The sequence below is a fragment of the Thermobia domestica genome, chromosome 14, assembly GCF_964235325.1.
Source record: "Thermobia domestica chromosome 14, izTheDome1.hap1.1, whole genome shotgun sequence".
Classification (NCBI taxonomy): Eukaryota; Metazoa; Arthropoda; class Insecta; order Zygentoma; family Lepismatidae; genus Thermobia; species Thermobia domestica.
In genome coordinates, this window is record NC_137467.1 from 81,620,593 (window position 1) to 81,635,814 (window position 15,222).

The window sequence follows — 15,222 nt, forward strand, 5'->3', positions numbered from 1 at the left end:
ATTTTTTCTGTGCAAACTGAAGTTGTAATCATTAAATACAGTGAATTTATATTTGGTTGCATTCATGTGGTGTACGAACCAAGCATTACAGTCCACTAGTATGAATATTGTTTTTAGCATTGTTATTGTACTTTAGTGAAGCTACAAATATATACATTCATATTGTACATTGGTCCTATCCGGGCCACATGAGTGCGAAGATTTCTGAGAATTGTTCTGTGCTGTTGTGAAGAGACATGTGTTTGTGTCGACCTATATGTGGTGTTATCACGTACGTTGGACAATAATCACGTTTTGTGTAGGCGGACAGCTGTTGTACCAGGACCAGGCTTCTGGAGTATATTTCATAGGTAAAAAAAGAAAAAAAAAGAGAAAAACATTATCTTCAGGTCAGTAGTTTTTTATTCTTCATATTTCTGCGTAGCATTTAATCATGAGTGAATCACACCAGCGTCTTTTAAGGCAAAGATCTGCATACAGAGGCCAGTTAACCAGAATAAACACTTTTGTTCAGGCCTTTGATCCAAACGAAGGCAATATAGAAGAAATACGTGCACGCTTAAAACATCTAAATAACGTCTGGTCAAAGTTGCAGGAGGTGCAAGATACTATTGAAATTGATCAAATCGAACCCGAAGCGGAAGCATTAAACGTTCGTGCAGAAATTGAAAATGTGTATTTTTCTTTAGAGGCTCAAATGCAAGCACTTGTTTTAAAACATGGAAATAAAGAATCAGCTGTTAATAATAGCACTAGCAGTAGCGCACAAGTTAAATTACCGGTCATACAGTTGCCTGCATTTGACGGGAACTGTAAACATTGGTTATCATATAAAGACACTTTTATATCTCTTATTCACGAGAATAAAGACATTTCCACAGTACAGAAGTTTCAGTACCTCCGAACTTCTCTTAAGGGCGAAGCGTTAAACCTAATTGAAAATTTACCAATTACCGAAACAAATTATTCAGTAGCATGGCAATTACTCGTTGACAGGTATTCAAACAAAAAGCTAATTGCTTCTTCTTACATTCACGAAATACTACAAATCAAGCCAGTGTATAAAGAAAATGTAAGTGAACTTCGCGCTTTTATAAATACAGCTACTAGCAATATAAATGCGCTACAAGCACTTGAGCCAAACGTAAACCTCACAGACGTAATTTTGACCCAACACTTTGTATCAAAATTAGATGCAACTACTAGAAAGTCATGGGAGCTTCAAAATACGAATTCTAATTTTCCTGCTTTATCAGAATTCTTTTCGTTTCTCGAGAAACGTTGTCAGGTGCTTGAGAACATGAGAACTAGTATTGATGGTGTGAAGCAGAGTAGTAGCGTACAAAACAAGCAAACAAAAAGTATTCAGTCATCAAAGACTTATTTATCAACATTTTCAAATGCATGCGAATTTTGTAATAACCAGCATCCCTTATATTCTTGTTCGTCTTTTGTGAATGCGGCACACAGCCAAAAGTTAGAGTGCATTCGTAAAAATAAATTATGCATGAATTGTTTGAAAAGTAATCATTTTTTGAAGAATTGTAAATCGAGAGGTTGTAAAAAGTGTTCCAAAAAGCACAATACATTATTGCATGTAGACGTAACAAAGGACAAATCAGTGCGGTTTCCAAGTGTAAGCAGTGCTACGGTGCAAAAGCGTAGTAACAACTCAGATTCCAGTGAAAATTTAGGGCAAGTGTCATATTGTGCATTAAAGGCTAGGCCTAACGCAAGAGTGTTGTTATCTACTGCAATAGTAAAAGTAAGGGATAATAAGGGAAATTTGGTTCCTTGTCGCGCGCTTCTAGACAGTGCTAGTCAGACCAATTTCGTAACAGAGAATTTGGTGCAACAATTGAACATCAAACGGTATAGACAGTATACTCCAATTCAAGGTATAAATCAAGCGATATCTAATACAAAGTACTCTGTAGATATTTGTGTCCATTCATGTGTTAACACATTTTCATTGAATATAAGTTGTTCAGTTCTCCCTCACATTACAAGTAAATTACCGGAAGAAAGAATTAATTATGACGATTGGAACATTCCCAAGGACACTGTTCTAGCAGATCCTACTTTTAATACGCCTGGAGACATAGATATTCTTTTAGGTGCGGAAGTATTCTACATAATTATGAAGTCAGGACACAAAACGCGGCCAGGTGATTTTCCAGTGCTTCAGGAGACAGAATTGGGATGGATCGTGGCAGGACGCATTCCTCAAGAACGTGACCCCCATATTCCATTAACAACATGTTTTGTGAAGACAAACATAGATCTACAGCAACAACTTCAAAAATTCTGGGAACTAGAAGAAATTACTGTTACACCTAGATCAAGCGAAGAGCTTGCATGTGAGCGACATTTCGTTCAGAATACAACGAGAGATCATACAGGGCGTTTCATTGTACGATTGCCTTTGCTTGAAGACCGTACAGTTTTAGGCGATTCTTATCAGCAGGCATTGGTTAGATTAAAGCAATTGGAAAGAAGATTCGATCAACACCCGGATTTTGAAGCTAAATATACAGAATTCATGCAAGAATATGAAGATCTTGGTCACATGGTAAGGATAGATGAGAGTAAAAAGGAGGACGCCAGCGTTGCATACTATTTGCCACATCATGCAGTTTTTAAGCCCACAAGCTCTACAACGAAGCTCCGTGTAGTGTTTGATGCTTCAGCAAAATCTGACAGCGGAAAAAGCCTCAATGACATTCTCTTAGTTTGTCCTACAATACAGCAAGATTTGTTTTCTATCATTTTGCGCTTTAGAACTCATTCGATAGTATTCACTGCAGATATCGCTAAGATGTATCGCATGGTCAATGTTCATCCAGAAGACACGCCATTACAACGTATATTGTGGAGAAGATCAAGAAATGAACCGATTCAAGTTTTTGAGTTGAAAACACTAACGTATGGTACGGTATGTGCTTCATTTGTGGCCACAAGATGCCTACAGCAATTAGCAGACGAAGAAGAGCATAATTACCCTGTAGCAGCAGAAATATTACGTCGAGATTTCTATATTGACGATGTTTGTAGTGGCATGAGCAACATACAGCAAGCTCTAGAGGTCCAGAAACAATTGATAGAGTTACTGGGAAAGGGAGGTTTTATACTTAGGAAATGGAGTTCGAATGATCCAAGGTTATTGGAATCCATCTCGCCAGAGCTTCGAGAAGTGCAGCGTCCAATCCAGTTCCATGAGGGCCAAGGCGTCAAGGCATTAGGATTGTCATGGCATCCAGACAAGGATATGTTTCTCGTTGAAAGCAAGACGTCACCAGTGAAGGTTCAAGAGTGCATTACTAAACGCCAGATTGCTTCCATCATTGCCACTATATTCGATCCATTAGGAATAATTTCACCAGTTGTCATTTCATACAAAATATTTTTGCAAGAATTGTGGCGGCAAAAGGTTCAATGGGACGACAATATACCAATGGAATTAGCAAGGAAATGGACTCAATTGTACAAGCAACTTCCATTAATCAATCAGATAAAATTCGACAGATATGTACTCGTTGAAGGAAACATAGCGGAGATTCAGATCCATGGTTTTTCAGATGCTTCTCAAAGAGCATATGGAGCCTGCATTTATATGCGATCGATCAATCAACAAGGAGAAATATCAGTTAAGTTATTATGTGCTAAATCACGTGTGGCCCCAGTCAAGAAAATCACTCTCCCACGTCTGGAGTTATGCGCAGCAGTTGTTTTGGCAAAATTAGTTCACAAGATTTTACCAATTTTAAAATTGAACATAAGTAGCGTCCATTTATGGACCGACTCCCAAATCGTGTTGGCATGGCTAGCTTCTCCATGTAATAAATGGAAACCTTTCGTTGCCAACAGAGTGGCTCAAATTCAAGACTTAACTGACGTTAGCTGTTGGAAACATGTAACTTCTTCAGACAATCCTGGAGACTTGATTTCAAGAGGAATAGATGCAGTTTCCATAAAGGACAATTCATTATGGTGGCACGGTCCACAATGGCTTTCTAGTTTAGAATCTAATTGGTCAGTGACAAGTAAGGATTCATTGAAACCAGATCAAGTTCCAGAGAGTAAGGGAACCATAACATTGACAGTCACTTTAGACAATTGGTGTAATGAAACCATAACAAGATTCTCAAAATTGTCAAGGTTAGTTAGGACAATAGCATATTGTAGACGTTTTGTTCATAACATCAGACACAAGCAAAACAAACTAACAGAAGGTCTTTCAGTACAAGAACTCCACACAGCGCTCCGTGTTTGCATCAAATGGACACAAGAAATTGGATTTCACAGCGAATTACAGTATCTTCGTAATGGAAACATTGTTCCGTCAAGAAGTAAATTGAACAATTTACATCCATTTTTAGATAGTGAAGGCATGATCCGAGTTGGAGGAAGATTGGAGAATAGTCAACTTCCGTTTGACGCCAAACATCAAATAGTTCTGCCTTCAAATCAACACTTAACAAAACTTATAGTTGAAGCAGAACACTTAAGATTACTTCATGCTGGACCCCAATTATTAATATCATCACTACGCCAGAAATATTGGATCATCAGGTGCAAACAGGTGGTAAAACAAGTGATCCATCATTGCTTCACGTGTTTCAAGTTAAAGGCCAGTGGTTCAAAACAACTTATGGGACAGTTGCCAGCAGCTCGTGTGCAGCAAGCCAGACCATTCCTAAACGTAGGCGTGGACTACGCTGGAGCGTTTTACATAAAATCAGGAGCAGTTAGAAATAGATCTGTACGTAAGGCATATGTTGCATTATTTGTTTGTTTATCCACCAAGGCAATACATCTGGAATTGGTAACAGATCTTAGTGCGCAGTCATTCATAGCAGCTTTACGCAGATTCATAGCCAGACGAGGAAGATGTCTCAATATATACAGCGACAATGGCACAAATTTCGTTGGAGCCAACAACGAATTGAAAGAATTGTATCAGCTGTTTTCATCAGATCCTTTTAGTTCTCAAGTTCATGATTTTACATCGACCGAAGGAATTCAGTGGCACTTCATACCACCAAATTCGCCGCATTTTGGAGGACTATGGGAAGCCGGTATAAAATCAATGAAATACCATCTAGTTCGTATTACAAAGGGTGCAGTGTTAACATATGAAGAGTTTGCAACATTACTGACACAGATTGAGGCCTGTCTCAACTCTCGACCACTTACAGTGCTATCAAGTGAACCTAACGACATCAGTGTTCTCACCCCTGGACATTTTTTAATTGGAGAAGCACTTTCAGCTTTACCAGAGCCTAACCTCACCGATCTACCACACAACCGCTTATCTCGTTGGCAGAAGATACAACAACTAAAACAACACATTTGGAAGAGATGGTCCCGAGATTATTTACATGGTCTTCAACAACGCTCTAAGACAACTTCACCGCAACACAATCTCAAGGTCGGAGATGTAGTTTTGCTGATTGAAGACAACATTCCTGCATTGCAGTGGAAATTGGGCATCATTGAAAAAGTGTTCCCAGGAAAGGATTTCTTAGTTCGTGTAGTGACGGTTCGTACTACAACTGGAACATATAAACGTTCCATCAACAAACTAGTTGCATTACCATATAACAAGGATTAGAATTGAGATTTGAGTAATCTAAAAATAAGTACAGTTCTTCAAGTTTTGTGTTTGTTTCGTTTTTTATATGTATCATTTTGTTTTATTTGGTCAGACCTTAGCTGACCAACAGGGGGGAGTATGTTTGGGATTATTTGTGTATTTAACAGTGTGTGTGCCTTTAGCTGGCAACAGTGTTCAAGTTGCTTAACGCTTTTCTATTGTTTGGTGTGGGTGTGAGTGTGGCAGCAAGAACATGAAGATTTGGTGGACCATATATTATGGTCGAAGATCAAACATTTTAGCACAAACAATAAGCCATCCTATCAAAATCATTTACAACTAAGGACCTTGTGAACATGTTTATTCTTGTGTATTATTTTTTCTGTGCAAACTGAAGTTGTAATCATTAAATACAGTGAATTTATATTTGGTTGCATTCATGTGGTGTACGAACCAAGCATTACAGTCCACTAGTATGAATATTGTTTTTAGCATTGTTATTGTACTTTAGTGAAGCTACAAATATATACATTCATATTGTACAAGACGTTTTCGAAACATTTCACGAAAAGAAAACTCAGTCCCAAAAGTAAACTACCATTTGTAGATTTTCCACACTAAAACAAGAAATTTGTTCGTAAGGAGTAATCTACGCTACATAGTACCGTTTCTAATGAAATATTCATTTACAATATGAACTATTTTTCTTGAGAAAATCGCTCCCCCTCCCATAAAATCACCCAAAATTAAACTACCCCACGTTGACTTATAGTCAGGTTATTAATGAAATACCTTTTTCTGAACAAAATGGCCTGTCGTTTTTGACAAAATTACCCAAAAACTCACCCCTAAGAATATACAGCTTGTCGTAATTTCTCAGAACAAACGAATTATGCCATATTGTAAGGTTATTAATGGTATATTAATTTATGAAAGATGGATAAAACTGTCTGTGTCGATTGGAAGAAAATTACCCAAAATCTCACCCCTAAGAATATACAGCTTCTCGTATATTTTTTTCAGAACAAACGAATTATGCCATATTGTCAGGCTATTAATAATATTTTAATTTATGAAAGACGGATAAAACTGTCTGTGTCATTTGTAAGAAAATTACCCCTAAGAATATATAGCTTCTCGTATGTTTTCTCAGAACAAACGAATTATGCCATATTGTCAGGTTATAAATGATATATTAATTTATGAAAGATGGATAAAACTGTCTGTGTCGATTGGAAGAAAATTACCAAAAACTCACCCCTAAGAATATTCAGCTTCTAGTATTTTTTTCTCAGAACAAACGTATTATGCCATATTGCCAGGTTATTAATGGTATATTAATTTATGAAATCTGGATAAAACAGTCTGTGTCGTTTGTAAGAAAATTACCAAAAACTCACCCCTAAGAATATACAGCTTCTAGTATTTTTTTTTTCAGAACAAACGAATTATGCCATATTGTAAGGTTATTAATGGTATATTAATTTATGAAAGATGGATAAAACTGTCTGTGTCGATTGGAAGAAAATTACCCAAAATCTCACCCCTAAGAATATACAGCTTCTCGTATATTTTTTTCAGAACAAACGAATTATGCCATATTGTCAGGCTATTGATAATATTTTAATTTATGAAAGACGGATAAAACTGTCTGTGTCATTTGTAAGAAAATTACCCCTAAGAATATATAGCTTCTCGTATGTTTTCTCAGAACAAACGAATTATGCCATATTGTCAGGTTATAAATGATATATTAATTTACGAAAGATGGATAAAACTGTCTGTGTCATTTGTAAGAAAATTACCCAAAAACACACTCCGAAGAATACACAACTTTTAGTACATTTTTTCAGATTAAACGTATTATGCCATATTGCCAGGTTATAAATGATATATTTATTTATGAAATCTGGATAAAACTGTCTGTGTTGTTTGTAAGAAAATTACCCAAAACGCTCATCAATAAGAATAAACTACCCCTTGTACATTTTTCTTGACAAATGTATTATGCCATATTGTCGGGTTATTAATTATATAATAATTTATGAAATACGAACAATATCACCTGAGTTGTTTTTTTTTAAATCATTCGAAAATCTTGTTCATTTTTCAGGAAAAATGAGTTATGCCTTATTGTCAGGTTATTAATGACATATTGATTTGTAAACAAGAATTTTTAGAACGATCCAAAAATACGAATAAAAAGATTGCGATTTTCGCCAAGAATTTTAGGAATTACTATTTAAAAAATGAATCAGGAGATTGCGATCTTGGTCTAATAATTAGTTTTTGGAAATATTGGCCAATATCAGCGACTACAAAATATTTGAACGGCTCTTAGATTGAGTTTGAGTTAAATAATAGTTTGGCTACTGTACACCATATGTATTCTCCAGGTATAAGCGTACAAGAAAATTTTTATTGAAATATATTGTATCTTTTGATGCATTTTTGGATCAGGGGCCACAAAATTTTTGAACTGTTCTTTAATCGAGTTTTCGTATCTTTTACTGAATAAGCATATCATACTGAGTTAAGTAGTAGTTTGGGTTTGGCTACGTTGTGTGCAGTTCTCCAGATATCAGGCCAGCAAGAAAATTTTTAACTGAAACATCTTTTGAACAAAAAACGAGCAAAAATCACCTAAATCATTTTTGAGAAAATTGAACGAAAGAAAGATATCCCAAGAATAAACTACCCATTGTATATCTTCCAGTGAAATAACTCATACCACAGTATCAGTTTGTTATATAAAAAAATTGATTTGTAAAATATAAACAAGATTGTTAGAGCCATCGACTTTTCATTTTGCTTCAGTAAACTACCCTTAGTTTTAGATGTATGAATAAAATTCGAATCTCCCCGTGAAGAATCATACAAAAACTATAAACTTAAAATTTGGTCTCGATACATTGAACGGTATGGACACTAGGTGAATGTACATCAGGACGAAGGGGTGGACAGATGAACTATGAACAGATGGACACACATAAAAAAATCACTTTTTCGGTATTGCAGCAATCATGTCAAAGCAACGACATGTAGACTGCATTTCCGAGTGGTTGTGTATTTCAGACTTATGCGAAAGGGTATTTAATTTGTGATGGAAGGAGTCAATTGCAACAATAACATATAATTTATTATAAGCAAACCAACAAATAATTAACATAGGTATATATAACTAACACATTGAATCACGGTTTGAATGTTGGAAGCTGACCAAACATGAATATGAAAATTGAACATTTAATAAATAATTTAGAGTCCACTTTCTGAGGTAAATCGTTATGCCTAATTAGGTTATTTATCCAATTACCAGTATCAACAGTATCAAATACAGAAGGGCTCTGGTTCATAGGCTAATTGAGTGTCCAATACATGCTATACTGTTAAGTTAAATAAACACCAAAAGTAAAGGGGTAAGAATTTAGAAAAAACGTATATTAATCACTGAACAGGACATGATTCCGATTCCTCTACACAAAGCAATAATAATAACACTTCACGTATCATCTTCACGACACAAGTAAGTGAAACACTTTTCATCCTTAACACAACCACAATTAGGCGTTGATGTCAGCCATTACCTTTTATAGAATGCACGGTATGATAGGTCATCTGAAGCGATGTAAGTTCATAGGTGCCAGCACTAGTATTTGCAAAGAAATAGAAAAAATATATATTCACTGTTTCTATCTAAAGTTCAAAATGCAGTATGTATGGACCATGAACATATAATGTTGTTTAAATCTTGAATTCGATTCTTTTCAAGATCACCATACTTCTTTTTCTCCTTTCGTCGCTCGAAAGTGAAAATAAAATTTTCAAAGTTACTCCATTTGAGCTTTTTACAGTTACATCCTATATGAATTTTAAAAGTTGCTCCTAATCGCACTAGTCAGAGAGGGGAAAGTGGACTAATTTTATTACAGGTGAACCTTCTCCTCCAAATATTAACTTTTACTTGGATCATATTTTCTTCATTTGATGTTTATTCATTTTTCCAGATATTTCGTACTTTCTAGCATCGGCGGATCCAGAACGGACTTCGGTGGGCGGCAGTGAGTTGTAATACTGCTACTTACACAGGAAGTTCTCACAAGTTGTCGCTAAAATCTGATTGCCACGTAGCACATCTAATAGAGTATCATGAGAAATGAAAATGAGCAAAATTTAAGGAGCAATGGACCAGAAGGATAGGAGCTTCAAAATTTGAATATCCAAAAAATTATATCATGGAATTATGTAAGTTTAAAGTAAATATCTTGAAAAGCGTTAAAGCAATCAAAACAAAAGTTATACAATATAATGAGACCAAATTCCCTATCGAAAACCAGAGACAGTGTTGCCATAGGTAAAGTAGTGTTGCCAACTCAGCATAAAATATTTTGTTTGAAATAGAACCATATACAAGTGTTCACTGACTTAAAATGCACTATTATAACAGTGAAGTGCAGTGGTACAGTGTTGCACACTATTTTAGCTACGTGTGCTGAAAGTGTACAATGGAAAGTCTGATATGTGGCAACTGGCGTGATAAAGGAATCTGAGTCTCATACTATGAATTTACTTTAAATGCATAAGACAGATATTATAACATAGCAAAATGTCAGCAGTGTCACAAAATATTGATGCATTTGAAAAACGAAATTGAGTGATGAGATTTTTACGTCCTGTGTCAGCTCTGTCCTGTGTCTATTAACGGGACCTATAGTGTAAAGTGGGATCCGAACCACTATGAAAGAGAAAGGTAACAATGGAATGTAAGATGAAAAGTACAAGAAAAACATGTCCGAGGCGGGATTGAAACCCTTAATCCTTAATATGTCGATTGTCTAGCCTAGATCACACGACTATCCGGGCCAACTAAAGACGAAATGAGGTAGTAATATATATATATATTTCCAATGTGAATATAGCAATATTACGTGTACAAACCTAATCATATGGTGTGTAGGAGAGGAAGTAAAAGAATATGTCACTTAACACGAACGACACAAACGAAGAATGTACTCTTCCAAATATTGATAAGATAACCTGGAGAACCAGTTGACAGAATTAGAAAACACGTGTTTCTTACCTGGCGTGTATCATATTGTTTCCGCAAGTTGTCTGCTTATTCACCAGGGCTACAGGAATATAATACAAAACCCTCACTTTTTTCTTTAATTCATTCCTTTATTACCATCTGTCGCCACATATCAGACTTCTCCATTGAACATTTTCGGCACACGTAGCTCCAACAGTGTGCAACACTGTACCACTACACTCCACTGTTATGTTTAGCGATAATAGTACATATTAAATCTGTGCACACATGTATATGGTGCTATTTCAAACAAACTACCTCACTTATGGCAACATTGTTTCTGGTTTTTGATAGGGCATTCTGTTCTCATTATATTGTGCAAGTTTTGCTTGTTTGCTTTAATGGTTTTCAAGATATTTACTTTAAACCAGGGATGTAAATAAGCAACACAATTTTACTCGCCCAAGAAACGAGCTACTAGCCCACATCCCACAATAGAAATCATTTACTTACCTTCGGTATGATATTAAATACTCGCCCGCACCGATAAACCACTCGCCCCGAGCGAGTGTTTATTTGCATCAGTAGTAATCGCATGACTTGGTCTCACTTTGGACTTTGACCCCGACCTTTGTGACGTCATAGGTCAAAGGTCAATGACCTTGGCCCGGGGTCAATGACCTAGGGGTACCTAGGACCACCCCCTCTAAATTTTGGCAGGGGTACCTTGGCCCACCCCCTAAATTTTGGCAGGGGTACATAGGACCACCCCCCTTAAATTTCGGAAATTGCCAAATTTAAAAATTGGGTGTGGTAGCCTAGGACCATAGTATGTACCTCTATCAGTATTGGGTGTCTATGTCGTTCCCTTTTATGGGTAAAAAATTGCCAAAAATTTAAATTTCGGGGATTTTTGACCTAATTTATCCCCTTTGATGAGGTATTATTACCCTATATAGTTATATGGGCGTATACAGGGGTCCATTACCTTTCATAACATATGGGTATATTAATGCACCCCTTGAAAAATTTGGGAGGGGGTACGTTGGCCCACCCCTTAAATTTTGGAAATTGCCCAATTTCAACATTGGGTATTATAGTACCGGACCCTAATATGTATCATGATAAATTTGGGTGGTCCACCTCATTCCCTTCTAGGGGTACCAAATTGCCAAATATATAAACGTAAGCAATACGTTATACCACGTGTTTGGTTTTCGACCTAATTTATCCCCTTTGATGAGGTGTTATTATCCTATATAGTTATATGGTCATGTATAGGGGTCCATTACCTTTCATAAGACATGGGTATATTAATGCACCCCTTTAAATTTTTGGTAGGGGTACCTTGGCCCACCCCTTCATTTTTAGAAATTGCCCAATTTAAACATTTGGTATTATAGTATAGGACGCTAATATGGATCACTATAAATTTGGGTGGTCCACCTCGTCCCCTTTTAGGGGTACAAAATTGCCAAAAATATAAACGTAAGCAATACGTTATACCACGTGTTTGGTTTTCGGCCTAATTTATCTCCTTGGATGAGGTCCTATTACCTTATATAGTTATATGGGCGTATACAAGGGTCCATTCCCTTTCATAAGACATAGGTATATTAATGCACCCCTTGAAAAATTTGGGAGGGGTACCTTGGCCCACCCCTTAAATTTTGGAAATTGCCCATTTTCAACATTGGGTATTATAGTACAGGACTCTAATATGTATCATGATAAATTTGGGTGCTCCACCTCGTTTCCTTCTAGGGGTACAAAATTGCCAAAATATAAACGTAAGCAATACGTTATATCACGTGTTTGGTTTTTGGTCGATTTTATCCCCTTTGATGATGTGTTATTATTCTATATAGTTATATGGTCATGTATAGGGGTCCATTACCTTTCATAAGATATGGGTATATTTGTGCACTCCTTTAAAAATTTGGGAGGGGTACTTTGGCCCACCCCATTAAATTTTGGAAATTGCCCAATTTAAAACATTTGGTATTATAGTACCGGACCCTAACATGTATTATGATAAATTTGGGTGGTCCACCTCGTTCCCTTTTAGGGGTACAAATTGCCAAAATATAAACGTAAGCAATACGTTGTACCACGTGTTTGGTTTGACCTAAGTTATCCCCTTGGATGAGGTTCTATTACCTTATATGGTTATATGGTTATGTATAGGGGTCTATTCCCTATCATAAGACATAGGTACATTTGTGCACTCCTTTAAAAATTTGGGAGGGGTACTTTGGCCCACCCCTTTAATTTTGGAAATTGCCCCTTTTACATGTTTGGTATTATAGTATAGAACCCTAATATATATTATTATAAATTTGGGTGGTTCACCACGTTTCCTTTGATGGGTACGAAATTGCCAAATTTTAGTACAACCACGTGTTTGGTTTTGGCTCAATTTATCCCCGTGGATGAGGTCCTATTACCTTATATGGTTATATGATCATGTATAGGGGTCCATTTCATATCCCCTTAAATTTTGGAAATTTTCCAATTTAAGCATTCGGTATCATAGTACATGACCTCAACATGTATCATGATAAATTTGGGTGGTCCATCTTGTTCCCTTTCATGGGTAAAAATTACTAAAATATAAACATAAGCAATATGTTGTACCATGCGTTTGGTTTTTGGCCCAATTTCTTCCCTTTGATGGGGTTCTATTACCTTATATGGTTATATGGTCATGTATATGGGTTCATTTCCTATCATAAGACATGGGTACATTGACGCACCCCTTGAAAAATTTGGGAGGGGTATCTTGGCTTATCCACTCGGTTTTAGAAATTGTTTTAATATAAGCATTTGGTATCATAGTACAGGACTTCAATATGTACCACTATAAATTTGGATGGTCCACATCGTTCCCTTTCATGGGTAAAGAACTACCAAAAATCGAATTTCGGAGGTTATTGACACCTATTTAGCACGTTATATGGTTTATTACCTTTATATGTTTATGTTCCCTTTTAAATTTGGGAATTATCAAATAACAAAATTCGGTAAACGTTTTCTAGGACCCATTGGTGTTCCTCTTATGGCCAAATATTCAAAATTTAAATGTTATTGACCGGCTTTATTATTGAATAAGTACAGGATTTATTACTTTTTTCATAAGACACAGGTGTATTTGTGTACCAATCTTAAATTTTGGAAGGGGTACATTTCTTATTGTCGTATCAATAACTGGTAATTGTTCTTAAAATTGGATAGTATCTCATTCATTGGGTAAATCATTATGATCACGTGATCGGTTATTGACCTATGATGGGATTAGGAGTCCAGGACATTGGTACATTGAAACTTTGTAGGATAATTTGATAATGCGTCATTGGTTTTGATTATTCCCGCCAAATATAAACGTAAGCAAGACGTTGTACCACGTGATTGTCCTTGATGAGGTAGTGTACAGGGATTCATTTCCTTTGTTGTGGTACTTCTTAAGTTTGAGTACACACACACTTCTAGAAAACAGTTGGTTCTACTCAGGTAAACAATTGACGGACATTATTGACCTTATTGAACATATAATGATATGATTAACTCTAAGACTTAGGTATATCAAGAGAAGTATTCTTTAAATTTGGGAATGGTGATAAACAGAATTTTAACATAAGGTGCGAAATTTGAAACAATACATTGAACTTTAGTCACAGCTCATAGTCTAAGATCATTGGTGGTGATTGATTTGAAATCTGATAGCTAACCTTATTGAATCTTATGACTCATAGACGAAAGGCAATACATGCTACAACACTGGCAAAGTTATTGTTAATGCAATTTGATTGGTTGATCACTATCTTTCCTGCAATCTGATTGGTTGATCACTATCTTTCGTGCAATCTGATTGGTTGTTGATTTTCAAATCTTTGCTGTATTCAGTTTTAAGTTTTGTTTAACATTTAAAAATCTTGGTTTCGTTCAACATTTTGCACTATGATCAAAACCGTTTATTTGTTAATCGAATAGTTAAAAACCGGATAAAGTTTGACGGTTAACCGTGAAACGTAAATTTTTTTAGTTTGAAATTTTTTTGCTTGAAATTTTTTGTTTCAAATTTTTTTCGTTTCCAAATTTTTTTGTTTCAAAATTTTGTTTGAGATTTTTTCGTTTGAAATTTTTGTTTGAAAATTTTTTCGTTTGAAATTTTTTGTTTGAAAATTTTTGTTCGAAAATTTTGTTTAAAATTTTTGTTTGAAATTTTTCGTTTCCAAATTTTTTGTTTGAAATTTTTTGTTTCAAAATTTTGTTTGAAATTTTTTTTCGCTTCAAAATTTTGTTTGATATTTTTTCGTTTGAAATTTTTTGTTTGAATTTTTTTCGTTTCCAAATTTTTTTGTTTCAAAGATTTTTGTTTCAAAGTTTGGTTTGACATTTTTAAAGTTTGGTAAAGAACCGGAACTGTTTAGAACTAAAACCTCTGGCAACATTGTGGTGCAATAGTACACGTCAGAATATGGGTTTGTACTTGAAATGAAAAAAACACAATTCATTGAAATGGATCATTTTATTACACTCCACATACATCCATACCAGATAGTGGTTCTGGATATTGTCGATACAATGTATTTTGAAC

General features: G+C 35.5%; 1 protein-coding gene across 1 annotated transcript; it reads left to right on the forward strand.

The window, feature by feature from the left end:
* Nucleotides 1-433: 433 nt before the first annotated feature.
* On the forward strand, nt 434-5,614 carry LOC145669886 (uncharacterized). Its single transcript, XM_081738233.1, has 2 exons — nt 434-1,361; nt 1,602-5,614. The coding sequence occupies exons 1-2, from the start codon at nt 434-436 to the stop codon at nt 5,612-5,614; spliced, it is 4,941 nt and encodes a 1,646-aa protein (XP_081594359.1).
* The last annotated feature ends 9,608 nt before the right edge of the window (nt 5,615-15,222 follow it).

Excerpts from the sequence above, each read along its gene's own strand:
- LOC145669886 (XM_081738233.1), top strand. The coding sequence starts at position 434 with ATGAGTGAATCACACCAGCGTCTTTTAAGGCAAAGATCTGCATACAGA. Across the intron at positions 1,362-1,601 it reads ACAAAACAAGCAAACAAAAA|ACGTAACAAAGGACAAATCA; the intron begins GTATTCAGTCAT and ends TATTGCATGTAG.